The 12,116-nt window shown below is 29.4% G+C and overlaps 1 protein-coding gene across 1 annotated transcript; it reads left to right on the top strand.

Annotated features, from left to right (window-relative positions):
* The first annotated feature begins 7,869 nt into the window (after positions 1-7,869).
* Positions 7,870-9,089, top strand: LOC114412018 (protein JINGUBANG-like). The gene has a single exon (XM_028375781.1). It carries the CDS (start codon positions 7,870-7,872, stop codon positions 8,893-8,895), a length of 1,026 nt encoding a protein of 341 aa, XP_028231582.1. The 3' UTR covers positions 8,896-9,089.
* The last annotated feature ends 3,027 nt before the right edge of the window (positions 9,090-12,116 follow it).

The following is a 12,116-nucleotide window of genomic DNA, read 5'->3' as shown; positions in this document are numbered from 1 at the left end:
AAAATTTAATTCTTTAATCAATGTCTTAAAAAGTATTGGTTAACAAAATCCTTAGTATAATTATGTTATAAAAGGCTAACATTTATTACACATTTGTTCATGAGCTTGATTTTGGAATTTAAGAATATGGAAAAGAAAAATTCACAAATACACACATGTATTTAGAAGAGCTCTCTAAATTAAAAATAAAATTCAATACACTATAATGTAAATCAAAATTATTAATTGTGAATTTGTGGTAGGTGATATTAAAAAAAAAATAGAATTCTTAAAAATTATAAATAATCTATCGACTTTGTTGATGATTAATGTCTGATACAAAATTTGGTTGACCAATTTTGGAGGGGTTTAATCTTTTTCCTATATTTTTTTCATCCAAAAATTTATTTAAAGGGACAGAGTTTATATTCACTTGAATCAGCTACTTGTTGGCAAAGAAAAAAATGTAATATGATAATACTGGATTAGATTTTTATAACTTCTCTTTTCTAATTTCTCTCCGAACAAAAGAAATACTTATAATATCTCTACTAAATCTTTTCCTCCCAAAATTTTCTTTCATAAATCTCTCTCCCAAATCATTTGAACAAATTAACTCAGTGCTAGTGTCTCTCAGGGCTAGACGAGGCCTGTCTCTGAGGTCTTTTCTATTAAGTTGTGTCTCGGGTGGGACAAATGACATGTTTTCAATTATTTGAAGGTCTAGATAGTTGTCCATTCAGGTGGGACAAATGATTGTTAAAACTGTTAAGGTGGATTTGGAGCTGGAATATGCTGGAATTTCCTATTAGATTTTTTTGTTATTGCTCTGGTTTATATGTATCTATTCTTTTGCATTCCTAAGTGAAGAAAGTGTAGCTATTTATTCTTTAATAAATACATTTTGCTTACATATAAAATAAAATAAATCTCAGGTCTTTTAAGTCCGTTAGAGTAATTTTAGTGTCAGATCTGATATAAATTTTTTAATAAAGGGGATCAAAGATTTTCAAGGTGGCGGAGAATAAATTATTCTACAAGAATCCTGAAATCTCTGGCATACCTGAAAAAAAAAATAAAAAAATTTGAAAATAAAAATAAAAAATTAATAGGAAGGAGAGAAGGTAGTTGAAGGAAAAAAAAAACCAGAGAAGAGAAAGAAAAAAAATGAACTTACTTGAAGGTGGCCGTGAACTGTCGTGGCGGAGGACCGCGAAGGGGGAAGGGGGAGGAAGAGGCCGTGAACGCGTGAGAGGAAGGAGAAGAAAGAAGATGGAAGGCAGTGGGAGTGGCAGGAAAGAAAAAGAAAATAAAAGGAAAGAAGATGAAAGGGAGAAGAAAGGTCACGAAGGATAAGAAAAGGAAGGAAGCATCAAGTTGGGGAAAAGAAAAAAAGAACTACAAGAAAGTGTTGGGAGAAACGTGAACCTTGGAGAAAAAAAAGAGAAATTTTTTTTAAATATTAAGATGTGAGATTCATGTATGACTTATTAAAATTTATCTAAAATATATATACCACTAAAGAAACAAATAATAAAATTATATGATATTATAAGATCCACCAAACATTGATTTAAAATCTCCCATTAAAATCTTTATGCGATTATGATGAGGACTTGATCCAAAGTTGATTCTGGTGTCCGTGGGCGGTGGATCCTCTTTTACATGGGTGCTCACTGTTCAGTGCTAATGACCTCTTTCTCACATTTTCAGTTCAGCGACTTACTTCTTCACTTGCCAGGATTTTTTCTAAGATTTTTTGGTTTATCTTGGCTCTAACCTTTCGAGCCATCTAGTATTGAAGTTAGGTTTATTTATTTAGTTGAAAAATTCTAGAGAGCTGCTACATTTTAGTATAAACATCACCTAAAAGTAACATTAAAGTTAACAAATTTATCAAAAACATTAATTTTAGTTTTAAAGATTTTATTGAAAGTAACTTTAAAGATAACGCTGCAAAAAAAAACTTTAAAGATAAGAATGGGGAGAATTTTAAGACCCGTTTGTTTCTTATTTTTAAAAATTATTTTCTATTTAAAAAAATTAAAAACTTATTTGACATGAGTGGATATGGAAATATTTTAAATAATAATATCATGTTGAATTTCTAAAATAAGAAATATGAGCATCTTTAAATTATTTTGATTTTTCCTTTTAGTTTTCTAAGGCTACAAGAGGAAAATTGTTAAGGAAAATTTTAAGTTTAAGGGAGACAAAAAGAACGTTGAAGAAAATTGTTAAGAAAATTTTTAAACTAAATAATAGTTCTCAAATTTTAATTTTTAACCTTATTATTAAATAATATTGTGTAATATATATAGTTGACCTTACTAGGTGAGATAAGACTTTATTATTGTTTTTCTTTCACTTTTCTATTACTTATATTTTCCTTTACATTCTCATGTCTTATTTCTTTACACTTAATATTTAAAAACTAAAAATAAAATGAAACACAGCATAACTACAATTGGACAAGGGATGAGGAATTTGAACCCGATTGGCTCCCTACCTTTTAATGAAAAGTCAGGTTAACTCTTGAGCTATTTCTTTCTCTAGTCGTCATTTTGCTTTTTCATTTGTTGAAGGCCATGCCTATGCGCGTGGGGCAGGCTAGCTGACACAGACGGTCACATATAAACATTAATTTTAAAATGATTTGGTTTATACTTTAATGTTTTATTATAAAATAAATGAAAATAAAATTTACTACAAAATTTTATATCTATTCAAAGTTACTCAAACTTGTTTTAATTAAAATTAATTCTAAATTTTTCTTATACATAACATTAAATAATATAAAAATAAATTTAAAATTAATCTTAAATTCAGAATTAATCCTCAATTGCCAAATCAAGCACACACGGATAAGGATTACCGAAAACGATCTACCGAACAAACAACATATAATCAGAGAAGTAATTTATCGTGAAAGCTGAGAGGGAGAAAAAAAAATTGGATCGTGTTTATATAATTAAGATCAACACGTAAAGTTATGGAACTTTTTGTATAATTATGTAATATTTAAATGAATTTTAATCATAAACTATTTACATAATATTTAAAATTTAATAATACTAACGTAAATAAATTCTGGCCCCTCTCTCTCCATGTATATGCCTAATTTCTCAAGTGTGCAAATTTAAGATTTAATTAAACAAATACCTGAAACATAAGCTACTTGAGATAACTTAAAGAAAAATAAGTTTATATGTTTATTTTAGTAATCAAATGAACTTAAGCTCTTATATAATTTATCATTATTATATACATATGACATCAAACTCATTATTTGTCATTGTCATAGTGTTCCTCGACTTTAAAAATTATTTGAATCATATCAATGTTAGAATGTTTTGCAGAATCTTTTTTTTAATTATATGACTTAATTTAAGCTAAATTTAAATATATATGATTAGTTTTAAATAAAAAAATTAATTTGTATAATATTTCATAGTTATGCAAGTGATAGACGTATATATTTAAATTATTCTTGTAAAAATAGAAAAATAAATTTTTAAAAAAGTTATAAAGAAAAATACTTTTTACTTTAAAATAATATCATTAATAAAGTATTTAATTGTGAAAAAAAGGATTTTAAAGAATACATTTCTGATAAATTTTATTTCATTTTATTTTATTTTTTGAAATAAAATTAAAATTTTGAGTTTAAATAATAAATCATCAAATTTTTACCATTTTCTTATAATACATAATTTAAAAATTATTATGGTACTTTCAAAGAATATAAGTTAATTATTAGAAATAAATTCAAATGTAAAAATTATTAAATATATTCTTTTACATTATTTAATCTTATTAAACACTTTCAATTAAATAAGTTAATTTTTAATTTTTTAACTCCTAACTTAATAACTTGTAATTTATAAAATTTTAGCTAACTTATAAAATTTTAACTAATTTATCAACTAATTTTAGTACACATAACCTAATTATACCCTAAAACCATCCGTTTGCCTACTATATTCAAACTAGCTAGAAGTCTTGATGAGTTGCTTCACTCTTCCCAAAATATATATATAATCTCTTCATGGTTTTTCTTAACCGTCCTTCATTGGATGACTCCTTCAATTCTCTTTCCTATTGTCTTTCTTCATATGATTGTTGTTTCTCTTTGTGCCAATTAAGTTCCCACACGATGGTTGCGCTCCATGGTGAAATTATAGAGGTGAGTGAAAGCTAGCATGGATCTCCAATCTCTCACTTTCACTTTTTAATTAAGGGGAGGAAGAAACATGCAGAGAAATTAAAAAATTTATAAATTGGCACATGCATGAGAAGGAACAATTAATTATATATTTGTCAATTTCTAATTGAGCGGGTAGCTTGATAATGGAGACACAAAAAGCTGCACTCAAGCTATGCCTGTTCCACCAAGTATGAAATATCATACATATATAAAACATCAATTGTTTCAATTATACACCAACTCATAACATTCGACAAAACGAAAAACTTGACAGCTTTTTTCTTCCCAACCATAAGATGAAAAGAAGAGAGCTTTCAAAACTCTCAAACACGTACAATATTGCCTAAGAACTCTGCTTACTGAACAGTACTGGTTCCCTACAGATGTGGTCAGCACTTAAGTCAGCGCACTAGTTTATATCTCAATGGCCTTTTTGTTCACTCAGCAAAAAAAAAGGCACCGAAGGATCGTATCGATCCCCCCTATTGTCCCTCCATTGGAATCAACGATATACATGCGTTTTGCCCTATATTTCGAATTATTAAAATCAACCTAAGTGGTGTTACATATGCACATAATCATTAATTAAGAAAGTGTCAGTTTGATTTTGATCCCAATATAAAATATGCATAAGCTTGTGCTACATTCCATGAACCCAAAAGAATATAATTTTCAATGCAGCCCCATTGGAGTGAAGTTTTGTCCAAGAAAAGGAGTAGTGCGACAGATGACACGTCTCATAGCTATGCTAGACCGGACCTTATAGCAATGATACGATTCTATGCAGGCACTTAAGCACAAACAAATGCAGCCCTATAGTATACACTGATGATCCCCATTGTTTAATGTTTTCATGACATTTCCATTTACATGTTCTGTTATATTCTAGGGCCACATAATATTATATTCCTCTTTGGTGGGATTCTACTCTATATTGCATCAAACTCATGTTTCTTGCTTAGGTATCTCAATAATGTCTCCCAACAAAAGAAGTATAATTTATTGAAAACGAACAAAGTTTTATATAAAATATAAAACAAAAAATTTAATCTATATGTTATAAATATTATTATAAAATTTAATTATAATATAATTTATATTTCCAAAAAAAATTAACTAGGTTTTTATTAGTCTCTAAATTATTTAAAATTTAATTTTTACTCTCTAAAATTTCATTAAACAAATAAAAATAATAAAATTTAAATTTTTATTTAAGGACTAAAAATCAATTTTTTAAAAAAGTTTAGAAATCTTAATCGATCAAACTTTTGTTCAAGATTAAAAATTTTAATGAACAAAAAATTTGAACCCTTAATCAGTTTTTTTTTTGTCCAGGAACTAGTACAATTCAAATTTTGAAATTTTAGGAATTAAAACTTACTTAACCCAAAATAAATAATCAAAATTTATGTAAGAAACAAAAGAAAAGGAGTCAATTGTAATATTTTATAGTATAAATGTTACCAAATGATACTATTTTATTAATATCCGCAACATTTTCTGAACATGTTAAATAAAATGTTATCAAATGATATTTTTAGTTGCAAATTCACTAAAGGTTTGTCAATTCTTGCTTCTTTCAATGTTGGAAATTGTTCCCAACTTAACTTTCACAATTATATGTTACCTTTTCTTCACCTTTGACATGCTGGTTGGTAATTGCTTCCTTCTTTTACCGTTAGGGGTAGTTCTTGACTTACCTTTCACACATACTTCTTTCTCTTCACCTCGAAAATGCATGTTCATGTCTCTTCCCCTTTAATCAATTAGGGGTTTAATCAAGTGTTTCTTTTTTATATATATAAAAAAAAAAACTAATGATGGAAGGACTAAAAGCAAAAAAGAAAAATAACATTTGACTCTCACAGAAAAAACGCATTCTGAAAGGACTAACAGCTGAAGTTGTGTTCACTCTTACGGTGCACAAACTAACTAACATCTTGTGATACTAAATTAAAATATAAAAAAACCCAAAATGTGAAGAAAGATATTCTTCATGGGAAAAAATGAGAAAGATAACAAGAATTTATGGTAGATGACGTGAAAATCCTTACACCAAAAATATGTCAAACTTAAACTGTTTAAAAAAAGGGAAGAAATTAAAAAAAGTAAGTGTGATGTCTTTTTTTTATAAAAAAAATTAAAATAATACAAGAATATATATCGTGAGACTTTTATCTAATTTGTATTGATGCAGTGAAAAGGACTCAAAATTCTTAAACATACAACTTTTAACTTAATTAGAAGATTTACGCATGTAAGAAAATGCTATAGAAAGGATATTTGACTTTGGTATATGATCATACTGAAGAATACAAAATAAGGAAAACCTCAAAAAAAAAAAAAATCCTCATAAGAAACAAATAGAATATAGCTGAGTATCATGTGTAGAGTCCACTATTTGGAATAATGTGATTTCAGCGAAAACGAACGTTGCATAAAAGAAATATCACAATAAAAAAGGCTTCACAAGCGAGGAGACAATGAGCATAAGTACGTGAGAAAGAGAAAGATTTGGAAATAGTAAACAATGAAAAAGGTTAAATTAAAGTGGATCAATAATAAAGTTACAATTGCTTCAATTTTTTAAAAACGTAAAATAGTATACAAAGAGAACTAATTATCACACTTTAAAAAAGAAAAGAATTTAACTCACTATCATGTGTGTGTCTCCATTGTTTGAAGTAATAGACGGCCTAGCCAGCTAGATCGAATAAGCATCCATAGAGCTATCCTAATGTATGTATTAGCATTTCTACTCCTTTTTCACGCCCACATATACAACATTTTTCGAATTTTATTACTGAATTATATGCATAATTTTCACACACACAAAAAAGGAATTATATGCATAAATTTAATCTATAATCAATCAACTACCAATAACACATCGAAGCTATAATTATAGCTACCAGCTAATTAGTTTAATATATATATTAATAATATGTTATAAGTAACAATATTTTTTTGAACCTAGTCATCCTTACACTGAGAATAAAAAATTAATCTCTCAAAATATAGATTCATTTAAAAAATTATTTTTTAATAAAATTATTTATCAATTATATCATATCATGTTGATAATAAAAATATTTTCATATATTATTGTTGAATCAATTATGTATTCTATTTTGTTATAATAGTAATGATTTTTTTAGTTCATTATCATGCTTATTGAGTAACATAATATATAATTAAATAATAATTTAATTTATGATTCTACCATACCGTCAACACAAGAGAGTGAATCCAAAGTATCTCCCATCCAAAACACATATTTAAATTTATTTAAGAGGATAAAAAAACATTTTTTGTATAATTTTCTTCAACTGTAAGCAAATTAATGAAATTTTTGAACCTCAAAATCTTACTTAAAAAAAAGAAATTTTTATGTGTTTTTGTTGTTTTTCTTTAATTAAAATTAAAGTTTTAAAGGTAACTGCATAAAATATTTATCCATCTCTTTATGAATATTATTATTAGTATTATTATTATGCAGAAGCAACACGTTGACCAATCTGATTCTTTGGGTCCAACAAATCTCGGGTGGACCCCACCAAGCTACTCCTTTGAGCATTCTCCATCTGCCAAGTGTTAACCCTTTTACGTATGCCACGTGGCTCTCCAACAGAAAATCCCAACAACTACTTATGTTCCCGCTTCAGCAACTCCCTTTTGCCACAATGAACGATTCCACAAACTACTGCGTGGCTTCCCTCAAAACCGTAACAGCCCACATCACCTGCCTGGCTGTCCACCGTAACCTCCTCTACGCCGCATCCCTCAACCTCATCAACGTCTTCGACCTGATTTCCCATTACTCCCACATCGACGCCTTCAACCAAAGTTCCACCTCAGGCTTCGTAAAGTCCATCACCTTCACCAATTCAAAAGTCTTCACCGCCCACCAAGACCGCAAGATTCGCGTCTGGCTCATCACTCCCTCAAAACGACACCGTCTCCTCTCCTCCCTCCCCACCGTAACCGACCGTCTGCGCCGCTGCATAGTACCCCGAAACTACGTTACCGTTCGCCGCCACAAGACGAGGCTTTGGATTCAGCATTGCGACACCGTTTCGGGTTTGGCGGTTAACCAGAGGTTTATGTATTCGGTTTCGTGGGATAGAAGCTTTAAGGTGTGGGACTTGTTGAGTTACCGGTGTTTGGAGTCCGTTAAGGCGCATGAGGACGCTATTAATGCCGTTGCCGTTAACGGCGACGGCACCGTTTACACGGCGTCCGCGGACGGGAGCATTAAGATTTGGAGGAGGGAAGGCGAGGCGAAACGGCACAAGTTGGTGAGCACCACAGGGAGGCGGAAGTCAACGGTCAACGCGCTTGCGTTGGACGGCGGTGGTGGCGCGGGGTTGTTTTCCGGCGGTTGCGACGGCGAGATCTGCCGGTGGGAGTGTGGGAAGAACGGCGTGGTGAAGATGGAGACGCTGAGGGGTCATGGTGGGGCCATACTGTGTCTAATCCACGTGGCGGGTTTGTTGGCGAGTGCGTCAGCAGATCTAACGGTTAGGATCTGGCGACGGGAGAGAGAGAGTAGTGGTGATGGTGGGTATTGTTGCAGGGCTGTGTTGGAAGGGCACGAGAAACCGGTGAAGTCGTTGGTGGCATTTTCGGACGGTGAGGGAGACTCAAACGGCGTCGTTACGCTCTTCAGTGGAAGCCTTGACGGGGAGATTAGGGTGTGGAGGGTGTAATTGTATTGGTTTCAATCTGCGTTCTGCATGCCAAGTTCACTGTTTAAAATTTTAAAACGTACGCTGGCTAGGTTAATTAAAACTGACACTAATATATAGGGTGAAATGCAGATCATAACATATAGTACATATATGCTTTTCTGGTTTGTGTAAGAGCATATAATTGGATCTCCAAACCAGATTCCTAAAGTTCATTCTGTGTTAATTAAGGTTTGTCACTGATAATTTTCCTTTCAAAACTAAAAGCCTTGTGAACTTCACAGGAACTGTACTGGTAAATTAATCACACAAGAATAAATGATTAATTAATGCGAAATAATTTTCTTTATGTTTTGTTATTACGCAAGACCTTGTTGTATGCATGTACACTCTAACAGTGTAAATTAATAAGTGGATTCAAAGGAAATTGAGTTTAAGCTAGACTTGTTAAAAAAACTTACCTATTCTCAACCTTAGCATGACTGGTAGTGCAGGTATATTAAGATCATTGAGAATCAGCCTAAGAGCAAGTTTAACGTACGTCCGCGGTTGCTTTTTACTTTTTGCCATTAAGCAGCCATTGCAAAACTTGGTTGCAGGACAATAATACTGTTATAAGAAGAAAAAAGTGAGTTTGAGTACAGGAAATTCATCTAAAAAAAATGAAGTCCAGAATTTGAAGAATAGGCAGCATAAACAATTACAATTAATTAATGCAACCAATAAGCAATCAGGATATATTACCCCAAAAAATCGTGTATATATATATATATATATATATTGAACAAATATATATAAAAACAACCATCTTCAGCCACCATATGAGCCTTCGTGATCCACCATCTAAACGAAAGCCAACATGAAATCACCACAACCCTGTCACCCACCATAACGTTTAAAGGTTACAGTCTGAAAATTAAGCTACACAATCTGAAGGACTAAAATATTTTATTCTGTAAAAGATAGTCGTCATAATTAACCTCAGAATATTTTTCGTACTATTTAATAATTCTCTTACTGTTAAATATGAGTGCGTGTGTCTTTACCACTTTTTCAAATAAGTTATGCATCACAAATCATGCGTACATTAAAATTATAATATATCTAAAGTGATTAAAAAAAGAAAAGAAAAGGAGCTTTGTTCAAACTTGGTGCAGTGCGCAACAAATTAGCATGTCCGCAGTGATCCCTTGAGGGAACAACTTGCAACTCACGCATCAGACCTGATCCATTTTTAATATATATATATATATATACACACACACACACTTCCAAACCTCCTTGGGAATCAAAAGCTTTTGCTTTAATTTGTTTTCAGCTTAACGATACCAGATGTTGCGCGCCACTGGCTCTGAATTGAGAAGCTCTTACTCCATGTAGATTTTGTAAATTTTCTTGAAAAAATAATTAGTGTCTGTCATGAATTTGAATTGAGACAAAATTTAATTACATACAATTTTATGATTAAGTGTTGTTTATACTGTTCTCCTATTGAAATAGGAGTTTCACTTTAATAATTTAAAGTAAATTTTCATACAAACCTTTTATTTTGTAGATTACTAAGATGAAACTTTAATTTTAATTGACTAGCACCTATAATATAAAATTGTATATAAGATTTATCCATTGAATTGAGAAAGCTAATTTATACATATGCTTTTTCTTTAATTTAAAATAGTTTGAAAATATTTTTATTTATAATTTTTAAACTTTATATCCAAATTCAGTATGTATTTAGAATAAATTATTCTGAAAACAATTTCATCTATTGATTTTACATATAATCAATTGTTTATAGAAATTGATTATATGAAATCAGTTCTGTATTTAAGTATGTTATATTAAAAATAATTTTTTATCTAAAAAAGGTGATTTTAAAACAGTCTACTTACTTTGGATATTAATTGTTTAAAACAACCGTTTTGTTCATGGTAAGATTAAAAAAATGAATTTATTTATAATATTTAAATTTAAATTTATATTAATCAATTATTAAAGATAAAACAATAAAAAAATAATTTATTAAATTTTAAGAGTTTAATTTTTCTACACGATTTAATGTGAGAATTTTTTTACTATTAGTTAATCAGAAATAATTATAAAAACTATTTTAAAAGTAATTATATAAAAATTAAAAAACAATTATATATAATATTTTGTGATTAGATAATAAAATAAAACACTATTACTGTCAATATGTTCTAAGTATATTTTATCTTATAATCATGAGTTCATAACTTCTAATATTTGATTCATAAAACAATATTTGTGTTTATTAAGATTATATCCTTAAATTATAACCTAAGGTCACATTGGGATGATTTTTAATTTTGAGTTTCAAAAATTTTAAAATAACAACCAATTTTTAGTTTTAATTTTGAAAAATTTTTAAAACCAATTCTTTAATTTTGAAAATTTTTAAAACCAATTCTTAAAATATGGTTAATTTTAGTCTTTTCACCAATTTTTAGTTTTTAGATAAACTCATTTTAAAAGTTTTATAATGTATTAAAATTAGTTTAAAAGTGTCATAAAAAATTAGTTTAAAAATGCTTTTATTTGGTGATGACAGTGACAATAACATGGCGATGGTAATGCAAGTGTAGATGATTGTGGTGATGGTAGTGGTGTCAATAATGATGGTAGTAGTGGTGATAATCAATAAAAGTGGCGACAATAATAATGATGATGGTGACAATGGTATAGATGTCGATAGTGACAACAATAATAATAATGATGGTGACCTGTAACAATAACAATTGTGGTGATGATAATGGAGTTGTTGGTGATAATGGGATGATAGAGGTGGTATTGGTGGTGCTAGTTTGTTAAGGGTGATAATGATGGTAATAGAGAAAAGTGTCTTAACTAAAACCAAATTCACAAAACTTATTCTTTTTTCTATTTTGTAAATGAATGTAAAAGTGTTTTAAAAATGAATTAAAAATCATTTAAACTTTATTTTTGTCATACACATTTTATTTTGAAAATTACATTTTAAAATTAAAAACAAAAAACTCACAATCATCTCAAATAAATTCTAAATCATCTCAAATAAATTCTAAATTATCAAATAGATAGTGCCAACTTTTTTGTATAAAATCATATATGAATTCTTTTTAAATGAACAAATTAATTGGTTCGAAAATGTATTACAATTACATGAAACTATTTGAGGTTTGGGCTTATGCATTAATCCTTTAAGTAGAACTTTCCTTATGCCATTAACAGTACTCAATAGT

This window comes from Glycine soja, chromosome 5 (assembly GCF_004193775.1).
Source record: "Glycine soja cultivar W05 chromosome 5, ASM419377v2, whole genome shotgun sequence".
Classification (NCBI taxonomy): Eukaryota; Viridiplantae; Streptophyta; class Magnoliopsida; order Fabales; family Fabaceae; genus Glycine; species Glycine soja.
This window is presented reverse-complemented; position numbering and strand designations above follow the sequence as displayed.

What these genes read in the sequence shown, in the direction of transcription:
- LOC114412018 (XM_028375781.1), top strand. Translation starts at nt 7,870, where the DNA reads ATGAACGATTCCACAAACTACTGCGTGGCTTCCCTCAAAACCGTAACA.